Source organism: Mercenaria mercenaria, chromosome 11 (assembly GCF_021730395.1).
Source record: "Mercenaria mercenaria strain notata chromosome 11, MADL_Memer_1, whole genome shotgun sequence".
Taxonomy (NCBI): domain Eukaryota; kingdom Metazoa; phylum Mollusca; class Bivalvia; order Venerida; family Veneridae; genus Mercenaria; species Mercenaria mercenaria.
Window position 1 is genome coordinate 324592 of NC_069371.1, and position 15702 is coordinate 340293.

Sequence of the window (15702 nt, forward strand, 5' to 3'; positions counted from 1 at the left end):
CAGAACTCTAATTGCCATGGCAACCGAAAGGAAAAACTTAAAAAATCTTCTTGTCCAAAACCACAAGGCTTAGAACCTTGATATTTGGCATGTGACATCATGATCTAATGGTTCTCTATGAAACTTTTTCAAATTATGCCCCTGGGGTGAAAAGAGGCTCCGTCCCATGGGTCCCAAGTTTTACATTGACTTATATTGGAATTTTTAAAAAAGTCTTCTTGTCTGAAACCACAAGACATAGACCTTTGATATTTGGTATATAGCATTACCTTTTAGTCCTCTACCAAGATTGTTCAAATTGTTACCCGGGGGTGGAAAGAGGCCCCGCCCCGGTGGTCCCATGTTTTACATAGACTTATATAGGAAAAAACTTTAAACTCTTCTTGCCTGAAACTGCAAGGCCTAGGCTTTTGATATTTAGTATGTTGCATTGCCTAGTGGTCCTTAACCAAGATTATTCAATTTATGCCCTTGAAATGAAAAGAGGCCCCACCCAGGGGGTCACTTGTTATATGAGTTATATAGGAGAAAATACTTAAAAAAGTATCTGATCATATTTCCTAGACTGTTTTATTATAATTAACTGATGAACTCAAGTAATTAGGGTTCACTTGACTGTAACCTTGACCTACGATACAGCTTTGAAATTTGGATGACGTACACAGTTTTGCACACCAATCTTCAAACTGACTTTTAGTGACTTTTACTGACCTACTTTCTTAGTAGTTTTAATAGTTTTGCACTCTGATCTTTAAACTGACTTTCAGTGACCATGAATGTGACGTGCTGACCTACTTTCTTGTTTTAAGCTCACCTGAAAATTGCTCAGGATGAGTTATTGTGATCACGCTGTGTCCGTCATGCATCCGTGTGTGCGTCCGTCCGTCATCAACAATTGTGTTTAAAAGACATCTCCTCTATAAATAAACATTGAATGGATTTTGATGAAACTTGGCATGGATGTTCCTTGGATAGTCCTCTACCAAAGTTGTTCAAACGGTTCTGCTTGGTTGCACATAGGGGCCGCCAGAGCTACTAATAGAAAAATCTTCAAACGACATTCCTTATATGTATATAGTTGAAATTTTAAAAATCTTCTTGTTTGAAACTGCTGGCCCGATTTTAGAACAATTTTACACAAATCATCCTTGTGTGACCCTCTACCAAGATTGTTAAAATTATTCCAATTCATCAAGAAACATGGCCGCCAGAGGACGTGTTCACTTTTCCCTATATGTATATACTGTAAAATCATCTAATTTTCTGGGCATGAAATATGAATTCGTGGATTTCAATTTTTCAATGATCGTTGTTTGACCCTCTACCAAGATTGTTCAAATAATTCCAATTCGTCAAAAAATATGGCCGCCAGAGGACGTGGTCACTTTTCACTATATGTATATATTGGAAACTTTTAAAATCTTCATGTATGAAAGTGCTGGCCCGATTTAAAAATAGTTTTACACAAATGGTTCTTGTGTGATCCTCTACCAAGATTGTTAAAATTATTCTGATTCGTCAAAAAGATGGCTTCCAGGGGGTGTGGTCACTTCTCCCTTTATGTATACCATACTTGTCAAAATTATTGCTTTAAGGTAAAAAAAAATGGCCACGCCCATTTGTCAGACATGTACTAACTATAGGCTTTTGTACTTATACAAACACACTTGAAGCCCCTTGTACACAGGTGAGCGCTTTAGGGTCAACAGCGCTTTAGGGTCAACAGGCTTTCAAGTGGCCCTAAAATTCCTAAAAAAATCCTTTTTTTATTAGGCCTCCTTAAAAAGAAACACTCAGAAAAAGCCAAATTCCTAAAAAAGCCCTTGTTTTTTTTAATTATTCCTATTTTTTGTAATTTCTGTCTGAACTTAATTTCTTTTTGCACAAAGTCATGCATATAATGAACCAATTAATTTATTGAAGTTAATATTCTCTAAGATTCATTTACAGAGGATGCTTCTATCAGATTCCATAAGTCCAATGGGACCCAAGCCCTCAGTTGGCTGAGAAGTGACCTATGATCATCAAAGCTGCACCAAACTATTTTAGCAAAGAAATAATATTTTCTCAAAATTTAGGCCCTAAAACGCACCAGAGGGCACCGTTCAATACCTTTATTTCAAAATTTTTTCAGGGGGAAAACCCCCTGACCTCCTCCCGCAAATGAGGGAAGTACCACACCAGTACCTCAAATTCAGATTAAAAATGCACCAGAGGCCACCATTTCATACCTGTATTTCAAAATTTTCCAGAGGGAGTGCACCTTGACCACCTCCTCCCAAATTGAGAGGAGTACACCTCCAGGACCTTAACATTTAGACAAAAACTTGCACCAGTGTTCACCTTTTCATACCTGTATTTCAGAAACTATCAAAATAGACCCCACTCTTCCCAACACAGGCAGAGGTCCTCCTTCTGTTCCTACCCCCTCTAAGGGCTATGCACCTCACCGATAAGGCATTTGTTTTACTGTTTTTCATGACCAGCAGATGACCCTATTGATTTTGAGGTCAGTAGGTTAAAGGTCAAGGTCACTGACCCAGAACAGGTGAAAGGTTTCTGGACAATAACTTGAGAACCATTGGGCTTAGGATCATGAAACTTAATAGGGAGGTTTGTCATGCCCGGAAGATGACCCCGATTGATTTTGAGGTCAGTAGGGCAAAGGTCAAGTTCACAGTGGATCAGTTAAACCGTTTCTGGATGATAACTCGAGAAGACTTAGACCTAAGATCATGGAAGTTGACAGGAAATTTGATCATGACCAAGAGATGATCCCTATTGATTTTGAGGTTAGTAGATCAAAGGTCAAGTTCACAGTGACCCGGAACAGTTAAATAGTGTCCGGATGATAACTGAAGAACGCTTGGGCCTTGGATCACCAAACAAGATAGGGAGGTTGGTTTGTGATCAGCAGACGACCCCTATTGATTTTGAGGTCAGAAGGTCAAGGTCACCCAGAACAGTTAAACAGTTTCCGGACGATAACTGAAGAACGCTTGAGCCTAGGATCATGAAGGTTGATAGGGAAGTTGATCATGACCAGCAGATGACCCCTATTGATTTTGAGGTCAGTAGGTCAAAGGTCAAGATCAGATTGACCCAGAACAGGGAAACTTTTGTTTACAGTGACCAAATAATTTCTGTTCCTCTGTTCCTTTCACAGTTGATAATTTTTCATGTGCAGATGTGATAAATTTTATCAGAATTACGGAACTTTATTCATATGCACCCCCTACCCCCCCCCCCCCCCCCCCCCCACAATTTAATTTATTAGTCCTCTACTGGTTGAAAATCAGTTTCGGGGACTATAGGAATGCGCTTTTCCGTCCGTCCGTCCGTCCGTCCACAATTTCGTGTCCGGTCCTTAACTCTGTCATCCATGAAGGGATTTTAATATTACTTGGCACAAATGTTCCCCATGAGGAGACGACGAGTCATGCGCAAAACCTAGACCCCTAGCTTAAAGGTCAAGGTCACAGTTGGAGGTCAAAGATCAACAAGGTTTTTTTCCTGTCCGGTCCATAACTCTCCCATCCATGGAGGGATTTTAATATTACTTGGCACAAATGTACCTCATAATAAGATGATGTGTCATGCACAACTTTCAGACCCCTAGCTCAAAGGTCACACTTAGCAGTCAAATGTTAACATAGCATGAACAGGGTCTGTTTCGTGTCCGGTCCATAACTCTGACATTCATTAAGGGATTTTATTATCACTTGGCACAAGTGTTCCCCATGGTGAGACGACGTGTCATGCGCAAATCCCGGACCCCTAGGTCAAAGGTCAAGGTCACAATTGGAGGTCAAATTTCAGTAAGGTTTTATTTTCCTGTCCAATCCAGAACTTTGTCATCCATCAAGGGATTACAATATTACTTGGCATAAATGTTCCCCATGATGAGCCGATGTGTCTTGCGCAACAACCAGTACCCTAGCATAAAGGTCAAGGTCACACTTGGAGATCAAAAGTCAAGAGGATTTTTTTTTCCTGTCCGGACTATAACTTTATCATGCAAAACAGGATTTAGATATCAGTTGGCACAAATATTCCCCTGGATGAGACAACATGTCATGTGCAAAACCCAGGCCCAAGGTCTAATGTCAAGGTCACACTTAGAGACCAAATGTCAGACACAAGAATGACTTTGTCTGGAGCATTTCTTCTTCATGCATGGAGGGATTGTGATGTTACTTGGCACAAATGTTCACCAACATAAGACGGATTGTCATGCACAAGAACCAGGTCCCTATGTCTAAGGTCAAGGTCATATTTAGAGGTCAAAGGTCAAATTTCAAGAATGACTTTGTACGGAGCATTTCTCCTGCATGCATGTAACTTGGACCAACTGTTCACCACCATGTGACACCCTTGTTTTTAGAATTACGTCCCTTTGTTGCTACTATAAACAGATTTTATTGTAACTTTTTTATTACTGGCGGTAGAGAAAAATCGAGACCACTTTTCTGTGGTACAACATGCATGTTACATACAATTTGAAGGTGTATTTTGATTTTTCTCTCCCTGGTAAAAAGTTTCTTGTGGACTTATATTATATAGATTTTTTTTTATTAAGATTAATTTCCCTTTGTTGTTACTATAAATAACTTATATGATAACATTTTTACAACCAGCCAAAAAAAATTCAATATGAAAACAACTGTGGGTTTTTATATATGCACATTTTAATCCAAGTGTGTTGTTATTACATATTGTATATATAGTACAATATTGTTTATACATCATTGACAGATATCAGTTCATTATGTTATACTGCTGTAGAGAAAATTAGGTGCCTTCCAGTATGGGACTTTGTATTGCATGGCAATACTTCATTCACTTGTTTATTATAATTTCCTTCATGCCTCTACCTCAATTAGGTATTTTCAAAGCCACTAAAATAATGCACAATGACTTAGCTAAATTTCAGCAATATTATATCTAGTGAAAACATAACATTTTACGAAACTGTTTTTCAATAAAAGAGCAATAAAGATCACGATTTATGAATTTTTGAACTTTTAGTTTCTATAGCAACCCTATATTTATATGAAATTGATTTAATTTTGAAATATTTATTATCCAACCCTATTTACTTGGCACTCATAAAACTTCGTATTTGGCAATGTACGCCTGTATTTACGATATCGACATACTTTATATAAACCTTTTTGCCCATTTTTGAGTGAGCCTCTCGATTAGATTTAAAAATAAAGCATAGTTGAATAGTTTAAATGACATACGGTTAGTCGGAAATCTTACGGGTATCAATGGAATATTAATGAGTGCCAGGTAAATGCGGTCGGATAATATGTTTTTGTTTTTATTTGCAATACTGTTAAAGAAATTTTAAAGTCTTAGAAAGATATTCAATAATTGTTAGCAATAATATATTTATTGAAAACATAATGCTTTACGAAACTGTTTATTTTTCTTCTTCCTACGCATAAACTGTTTATGAATAGAATTTTTATGGATTTTGCCGTTAAAGTTTCCGTAGCAACCATATTACTTATTAGATACACGCAAAAATGATTTTATTTGAAACATGCATATTTTGTTGTTTATTTGCAATAATCTAAAAGAAATTTCTAAGAATCATTGCCAAAAAATGATACATTTTAAAAATTGGCAAGTTTCAAGTTACGGTAATATCATGGGTGCTCCCTTGGATGATCTTTTGGGGACCCTTCATTTTTTGAACCTGACATCATAACTAACAATGTGTGAAGTTTTAAAGCTTTATCAAGGGGGTCACAAAATTAAAAAAAAATCCCCTACTATAGTACAAAAACAATGCATTTTCTGAAAATAAACTATAGTGTTTTTCTGACAAAGATGTTAATGTAGAACATCTCTTTCTGCTGTGTTAATCACATAGATTAGATTCCGGAAATGAATGTTTAATTTCTGGGCTTTTTGACAACATTATCTCACTCTATAAAATGGGTTAGATATTAGACATGTATACTAAATCTCAAATGACTTTTTATAGAGAGAAATATGTCCTTGCTTGATTTTATAGATAGGATATTTTAGCTCGACTATACAAAGTATATGAGAGCTGTCCTACTCGCCCTGGCGTCGGCGTCCTTCCGCGTACACACCTTGGTTAATGTTTTGATGTACTTACTCTTTATTATCCCCGGCCGATGAAATCGGGAGGGGGTTATTGAAATGGCGTTGTCCGTGCGCCCGTCCGCAGGCATTTCTCAGTAACTAGCAGGTAGAAGTTCATGAAACTTGGTATAAACATGAACCAACATACTGCGATGATGCCCGTCAAGTGTTTTTTTTTTTGGATTGGTCAATTTACCTTAGAGTTATTTCCCTTGATGTAATGAAAAATGTCCTTCTGCAGCCGTTTCTCAGTAACTATCAGGTAGAATTTCATAAAACTTGAAATAAACATGCACCAACATACTGTGTTGATGTCCGTCAATTGTTTTGGATTGGTCAATTTCCCTTTGAATTATTGCCCTTGATTTAATGAAAAATCTACGTCTGCAGCCATTTCTCAGTAACAAGCTGGTACAATTTTATGAAACTTGAAATAAATATGAACCAACACTTCGATGATGCCTGTCATTTTTTTTTAATTGGTCAATTTTCCTTAGAGTTATTGCCCTTTAATTGTTTAAAAATATACAGATTTGTACATAACAAACCAACCAATCGGTGGAATGAATTTCATTAAACTTCTTTCATTCTTTTCCTTGAACATTTATTATAAACATGTGAAGTTGTTTACCCACACTTGGTCATCACCTTGCCTTGGTCACACCCCCTTCCACCTTGCCTTGGTCACACCCACTCCCACCCCCCCAAAAAATCATTCCTTTTTAAAAAATATTTATCAACATGCAAAGTTGTACTGTTCCCCCACCTCACTCCTCAACCCGGCTGAGTCATGCCCACTACCCCGATCATGCATTCCCCCCACCCCCACCACCACCACCCATTTTTTTTTCTTTTTTCCATTTTTAATTTTCCATAAATATTTATAATCAACATGTGATGTTTTGTACCCTCACCCGGTCACCTCCACTGCCCCAAAACCCACCCCTCCACCCCCACCCCACCCCAAAACAACAAAAAAAAGAACATTCATTTTCTGTTAAATTGATTTTGACTGTTGTAATTATTAGCTTCTAAGTAACATCCTTAACTTTCTGTTGGGTAAATTATTTTGCCATTCCTCACCACAAACCCTTTCGGCGGGGGATACCAACTCATCGAATTTGCTTGTTCTCTTTATCTCTGTAATTACTTGATGGATTTACATCAAACTTAAAATAGTTATTTCTCATCATCACCCACATCATATGGCACAAGGGCCATAACTCTTGCAGCAATATTACATGAATTATGCCCCTTTGTACTTAGAATTTCAGGTTAAAGTTTTGGTGCACGTTAACTCTATCTAAGTTATTGATTAATGGATTTGATTCAAACTTAAAATAGTTGTTCTACATCATCACTCACATCATATGACACAAGGTCCATAACTCTGGCACCAATTGTTCAGGAATTATTCCCCCATTTTACTTAGAATTTTAGGTTAATTTTGATGTATTTTTCACTATATCGCTCTTATCTCAGTTATTAATAAATGGATTTGATTCATACTTAAAATAATTGTTTCACATCAGTATCCACAACATATGACGCAAGGGCTTTAATTCTTGCACCAATATTTCATGAATTATGCCCCCTTTTCACGTAAAATTTCATGTTGAAATTTTGATGCACTTTCACTCTGTTACTGTTATTACCAAACAGATTTGATTCAAACTTAAAATAGTTATATCACATCATCAGTCACATCATATGACACAAGGGCTATAACTCTGGCACCAATATTTCATGAATTATGCCCCCTTTATAAGTAAAATTTCATGTTTTGATGCACTTTCGCTCTGTTAATGTTATTACTAAACAGATTTGATTAAAACATAAAATAGTTATACCACATCATCAGTCACATCATATGGCACAAGGGCCATAACTCTGCACCAATATTTCATGAATTATGTCCCATTTTTACTTAGAATTTCAAGTTTATATTGATGCACTATATCTTTATTTTTTAATGAATTTGATTCAAACTTTAAATAGTTCTTGCACAACATTTGACACAAGTTCCATAACTCTTGCACAATATTTTGTGAATTAAGTCCCCTTTTTACTAAGAATTTTAATTTAATTTTGATAATTTTTCACCATATCTCTGTTGTTACTTAATTGATTTGATTCAAACTTGAAACAGTTATTACACAGCATCACCCGCATCATATGACACAAGGTTCATAATGATGGCACCAAAATTATATGAGTTATGCCCCCCTATTTTCCAAGAATTACATTGTGATGCACTTATGCTCTATCTCAGTTATTACTGAATAGGTTTGATTCAAACTTAAAACAGTTGTTCAACAATATTATTAACCACATGATATGACTAATGATGCATTACTTTATTTGGCAGAATTTATTACTTAATACATTTGACACAGACTTAAGTTATTGTCCAATATTTGCGTCCACATTGGAGTCCTTAAACACTCCAGTGACAGCTCCAGCTTCCTCAGATGTGCCCAGTTTCACCATCCAGCATAAAAATAGTCGAGCGCGCTGTCTCTGTGACAGCTCTTGTTATGTAGTGCAGGTAATGTTGGATATCTGTATACATTCTTTGTAGAAATGAAATTTCTTTCATTTGGTAAAATAAAGTTTGGAATAATTTAACCTGTTGAGACTTTGAAAATGTCTACAGTCTGGACAAGCTAAGCAGTTGCAGCTGACTTTACATGAATGTTGTCTGATTATTCAGATATTGCTAGTGTTAGTATTTTGTGGAACAGTATATGGTGCATCTAAGTGAAACACAGACAAGCCCGTTTTGAGCTCGACTTTACGAAGTATATGGAAAGCTATTCTACTCTCCCTGGCGTCGGCGTCTTTCTGCGTCCCCACCTTGGTTAAAGTTTTTTACACTTTCTTTTTCCTCCTTATCTCTGTAATTACTTGATGGATTTGCTTTGCAATTTAAAATAGTTATTCATCATCATTACCCACATCATCTGGCATAAGGGCCATAACTCTCACACTAATATTTCATTTTATCCCCACATTTTACTTAGAATTTCAGGTTAAAGTTTTGGTGCACTTTCACTCTACCTCGGTTACTACTTTATGGATTTGATTCAAATTTAAAACAGGTGTTCTGCATCATCACCCACATCATATGACACAAGGTTCATAACTCTAGCACCAATTTTTCATGAATTATCCCCCACTTTACTTAGAATTTCAGGTTAAAGTTTTGATGCATTTTCACTCTATCTCAGTTATTACTAAATGGATTTGATTCAAAATTAAAATAGTTGCTCAATATCACTCGCATCATATGACATAAGAACCATAACTCGTGCACCAAAATTTCATGAATTATCTCCCCTTTTTCTTGAGAATTTCAGGTTAAAGTTTTGATGCACTTTCACTCTATCTCAGTTATTATTAAATGGATTTGATATAAACTTAAAATATTGTTCCACCTTATCACCCACATTATATGACAAGGTGCATAACCCTGGCACCACTATTTCATGAATTATGCCCCCTTTTACTTAGAATTTAAGGTTAATTTTGATGCATGTTCACTATAATTCTCTTATTAATAAATGGATTTGATTCAAACTTGAAGTAGTTGTTCAAAAATCATATCACACAAGGTGCATATCTCTTACAACAATATTATATGAATTATGCCACCTTTTTGCTTAGAATTATACTTATTTAGTGTTTTGATACATTATATCTTTATCTCTCTTATCACTTGATGCAGTACTGTATTTTTGACATAGACTCGAGCTATTGTGCAATATCTTCATCCACCATTGGAGTCATTAAACACTCCAGTGACAGCTCCAGCTTCCTCAGATGTGCCCAGTTTCACTATCCAGCACGAAATAGTCGAGTCTGCTGTCTCCTGTGACAGCTCTTGTTGTACTACTTGTTGTGAAAAACCTGAATGAAGTGATATATTTGTATTTTAGCATAACTTCATCTCTTGATCAATTTACTCTATATTCACACACAGTGTGCTTACTACTAGTGTGCCTTTGCTGTTTTTAAAAATGAATTACATATACAATAAAATCAAAGTGTATTACATGTCCCATGTTTCCAGTTATACATGTAGTTGAAAACAAATATCAGACACGATCTTGTTTATATTATTACTCGAAATAAACAACCAAAAAAAAAAACCAGTTGCAATTCCCCACTTTCAGAACCGAAATTTCTAATAAACGGAATTAACTATGACTGAATTAGTTGTCATTAATGAGGTATAATGGCCACCTAAGATCTGACTTGGTGACAAGCCAAATTGTAATATGTTTCCCAACTGATGACTGTGAGGGAAAAACGTGTAAAGGGAAAGAACTCGGCCGATCGGGAGGGAACCTTGCGTGCTTAAAGCAAAACAATCTTCAGTTACAATCAGCAACTTTCGACATGTCATTATGCTTAAACTCAGTTTCCACAATACAACAAGATGGACTAAATGGCATAATCTGATATCCTCCCTTACTCCACTGACTGGTGACGTGGTCGAGTATTTCAAGACGTTGACTTCACAGATAAGTAAACTACCTGCCGAAGATAATTGAAATACTGTTGAAACAGGCTTAAAACTGGATACAGCCGATCAATAAAACATACGAAGGTTTCTACCATTTATATATATAAAATGGTCTCCTTAAGCCCTTTTTAAAGAACGGATCTTCTTAAGTCCTCTTAAAGGAGTACAAAATATAAAGGGGACCAACTGTTTTATATATTTTTACTCTACACTTTTTTTGATGAGAACAGGAATTAAAACAATGAAATAACATAAAATTATGCAAAATGAATGGAAAAATAGTTGAGAAAGATATCGACAGGAAAGATAGGTTTTGTCCCCTTAATGCCTTTCAATTCTGACAGTCCACCTAATACCAAAAACAGATATTTTTGCACTTTGTAGTGACTTACTTACAATATATACAGACATTTACCGAAGCAGTGAACTATAATGATGTTAAATTCGAAACAGACATATCACTATATTTAGAGGTTCACGTTTATGCACACAGATTGTACATTTTATTAACTGCTGTATGTTGTAACTGTGATTGGTATGAATCTGCAATAGATTCATTCATCAAGACTTTATCTATAGTGTTGGCAATCTCGACTGTATCCTCAAGGAGATATTCCGTGTAGATATAACTTCTATGGAGCCGGAATCAAATAATGGTCATGAACGGAATAGTGCGACTTTCTTTAAAACTGGTCTGTATATGTGTCTAGGAATGTTATTTTGGGGCTTATGGACGTTGACGTCGTTATCGAGGAAATGCGAGATTTGTTTACGTCTTTGTAAGCTTAGAAAAAAATTATTTGTAAACTTTCAAAGAATAATTTTCAATACTTTGAAACAATGTGAAACTTACTATATTCTTCAACGACACTCACGTGGTATACAACCGGGGATAATTGAATTTTCACAAGATACTGATTATTCTGATCGCTCTAACGGTATAAATTCGACATCAATTATGCACTGGAAATGCTTCTATTTATAATAGTTTGGACGATTCCTTCACGATTTCATGTATTTAATGCTAATGCTAGATTTGTAGGTAACACCTTTGAGTTGAGTAAGTATGAACTTCTCACTAATATTATGAGAAAATACACATTTTTGACGAAATGATTAAACAGGGAAGTAATGAGACTTTGAAACTGAGGAAGGATTTAGCAATGATTTGTTTATAGCAACCAAGTTATGGCTGCCATAAAAACAATAAAGTTTGACCCAATAACCTTCTAAAATGAGCCAGTTTGAACTGTCACAATCTAGTACTATACCATATGAGTTTTCTGACAATGACCCAGAGTTTAATGATGAACTTCACTTAGTTGATGTTTTATACCCAGAATGTCCAAATGCTGAATATGTTGAATATGAAGAACCTTTGTCCTTTTTAAATTACCAAGAGAATGATAATGCTTTAGATGATGGAGATGATGATGATTTATATGATGCGTATTATGATAATGTAGATAATGAAATTGAAAATGATCTTGTGCAGCAGGAAAAGGGACTAATTGACCAACACGATGATGATAGAGTTTTGAAATTTCTGGAGTTCTGAGCATGTACTTGTGCCTAAAGAAAGGAATGGGAAGGTCGCGGTCAAATTCCACGGCGGGTAGGAATCTGACGCTTTACCCACACCAAAGTGCTTCCAGTGGGTAGTGGCTCATTAAGTTAAATTGACTATTCTTACTCTATAAGCGACATGAAGCTATCACCAAAGTCAGTTTTTAATCACTGAATATATACAGTTTTATGATATCGGCTTATAAATTTAAAGAAATTATTTTGTCATGTTTCAGACAGTACACCATGCACTCTGAATGTTGAATACAATTATTTCTGGGATTTTTCACAGCAGGTGCATTATCTGCATGATTTACAACAAGTTGGACCAATTTATTTCCGTAACCCAAGGAAGTGCCATGTGTTTGGTGTATGTGCAGAAGGATCATGTATTAGAATAAATGATTCCTGCTACTAAAATCTAACAGTATTCATGCTTCAATACTGTATTAAACTCTTAGCATCGTAGATGTGCTTATGTCTGCTTTTGACAAGAGTGCAGATTAAGATCAGGCTGCACAGTCTGTGCAGTCTGATCATGATCTGCACTTACGTTATGGGTTCAGTAAATTATCAATGAATACCTCTATGAACTATAAAGGTAATATCCGAATTGAAAGATGGAGTAGTCCATTCTAGAAATTTAGCAGGGTAAAAGTTTAGAAATCTTATTCTCATATTTTGTAGTCTGATTGTTTTACCTGAAAGTACTGTGCTATGAGATTTTGAAGAAAACTCTTAGAAAGTTCTGTGACATTTCTTCCAGCAAGTCAGTAATGTACTTTCAATGTTGTGAAAGTGAAAGTCGATGTCTAATTTGCGGTCAATGTAGATCAAGATGAGCCTGCACATCCATGCAGTCTGGTCTCCACAATGTTTACTATTCAGTCATTAATAGTTTTATGAACTCGCCTATAAACTATAAATAGCATTGTCTAAATTGAAAGACATTTTATTTGGCATTCTAATGATGAAACACATTTAGAACATGTATTATGTAAATATTATATTTTTGCATTTTGGTATTTCTTGCAGGCAAACAGACATTTTATTTGACTGATGAAAGTCTGTGCATGAAAAAATGCATTATGAACATGTATTATGTTAATATTATAATTTTTGCCTATTTCTTGCAGGCAAACAGACGTTTTATTTGATTGATGAAAGTCAGTGCACTGGGAAAGGAGCGAAAAGAGTGGTGTTTATGGCTCATCAGTATCTGCAGTTCTTTGGCATAGGAGAGAAACATGCACAGGTTGTATAATACTATAACAATATATGTTATACCTCAATATATTTTTTGGGGGGCTTGAATCGTACTATTATGAAAAAGCGATAACTGTTGGCAAATGGCACAATATATAGAGGACAAAAGATGCAAACATCTGCAGGTTGAATATGGGAATATTGTTTATGACATGGTTTCAATAAAAATGGAAATATTAAATGTTTAAGTCCTTGATCATTTTTTAATGATAAAACTCACACAGATTCAGTTATATTCTATTCTATCTATAAGTACAAAAGAAAAATTAAACATACTTTTACTCCTTTGTAAAAATTGTACCCACTTACAAAAGATTTATAGTAAGTAAAACATACAATACATTTAAAAAAATGCGTATCTTTTCTATTGTTTTGTATTTGGTTTAATTTGTTAATGTTTTTTTATTAGATATATTTCAATAATGCAGCTGGGCGGAATAAAAACAACAACTTTGTCATTTTGTACGCAGTATTGCGCACTTTAATAGGTAAGATTTCTTAGGCTAAAATAAACAATTTTCTATAGTTGTTTTTAATGTGCCCGTATTTTATAACAAATAATAGAAATTATTTTCTTCTGCAAATAATTTACTTTATTTTGCAAGAAAAGGCTGTCAACACCGTTGCTATGCAGTTACGTCACGATCACTAGTCAACTGGTGATCTTCGGATATTATCGTCCGTTACGCATGGTTTCTAGCCAGCATGCTATCATTAAGCCGGGTATCAGTTCTACCAACGGTATATAAGCACCAAAAGTTCGTGCAAATTTCTCTTTCTCGATTCAACACCGAAGATAAACTACGCTGCTAAAAGCTCAATTTCCCATCCGACCCACCCAAAATTGTTTACAAATCGTTGTTTTGCTACGATTTTTCATTTAGACATCATATTAATACATAAATTATATAATGATTCTTTCTTCGCTCTGCTCTGCTGTGTTTTAATGTATTTTTCAGAGTCTTCTTGCTAATATGAGGAAATGGCAACATTGTTTACCAGACAAGGGGTATCAAGTGAACGATCTGTCACTCATGAAGTTATAGACATTCAGACATTCTCATCACTGTCAGAAACTAAGTGTATAATACTACATAATAAACGTCTATAGTGCTTTGCACATTAGTGAACTTTATATTGTATCTATTGAATCAGTTGAATTGTTATTAGAAAGGACATTCAGGACAGTATTTGTGGGAAGTTGTTTGCTATAACTTATACAGTCTGTAGACATGTATATCTATGGATGTGAACACTTTTTGTTATTGCATTTTTTTGTGATGAACGTTTGCATAAAGATTCTATAACTGATGTGTAATAACTGTTCATAATAGTCTTTGAGAAACTGAATATAAAAGATGATTGTCAATTCTTTTCAGTAAATTACTCTATTGTCATATAACACTGTCACTTATCGTAAAAATTCTGTCGGTCGAGGGTTGAACACGCGAGCCAGCAAAATTCAATGCTTATACACAAAAATATTTTATTATTTGATATTGTATGGTATTTGTCTGTCGAATTTTCTCCTAAATCGATGTTGGGGCCTTGGCATCATTCCCGTCGGTTTGGGGGCCTATTCGACTGACGTATTTATAGTAACAATACACAGCGTAATTTGAATCGCGGTTAGATAAATTTTGATTGTAAGCCTGCAATTCTGTTTGCGTTTCTAGGTTTTGCCCAAGTGATCTGGCAATCCTAGCTTGCTTAGTTTACTGTTGCGCTTGCCATATTTGCCTAGTTTGCGTAGTTTACTGTTGCACTTGCCAAGTTTTTTACTTGATTGGTTTCAAGTAAATTTGCGTCTTTGCCCGTGGATTCCAATGATAGCTTGCCTTATTCGCAACAGGTTTTGCCATTTGCTTATTTTGCTATTCATGTCGGACAGTTGCTTCGGCACTCCCTGACATAATATTGCAGGCTTGGACAGTTGCTTCGGCACTCACTGTCATAATATTGCAGTCTCGTTACTCTTTTTTATGGACAAAAATTTGCTTCGATCCGCACTTCGTTTTTACTCATTCAGGCTCGCTGGTTCTTCTCGGCCGACTGTGTTTGGACAGTTGCTCCGACACTCCCTGTCCAAACATTGAGTGGCCTTAAACCTCCAAACTTACCATAATAATGTTATTATCTACATTACTTGTTACCCCTTGTGATAAATGTTATATGATGTAATGTTTTACATGATTCTTATTGAATAATAATGATAAATC

The 15702-nt window shown here is 35.5% G+C and overlaps 1 protein-coding gene across 2 annotated transcripts in view; it reads left to right on the top strand.

The window, feature by feature from the left end:
- The window catches only part of LOC128546964 (uncharacterized), a 39380-nt gene extending 24239 nt beyond the window's left edge, over positions 1-15141 (top strand). For both annotated transcript variants that reach the window (XM_053518396.1, XM_053518395.1), the window contains 2 exons: positions 13354-13472; positions 13893-15141. In XM_053518396.1, coding sequence (XP_053374371.1) covers positions 13354-13472; positions 13893-13985 — 212 coding nt within the window. In that variant the 3' untranslated portion in view covers positions 13986-15141. The remainder of the gene's footprint in view (positions 1-13353; positions 13473-13892) is intronic.
- Positions 15142-15702: the final 561 nt, after the last annotated feature.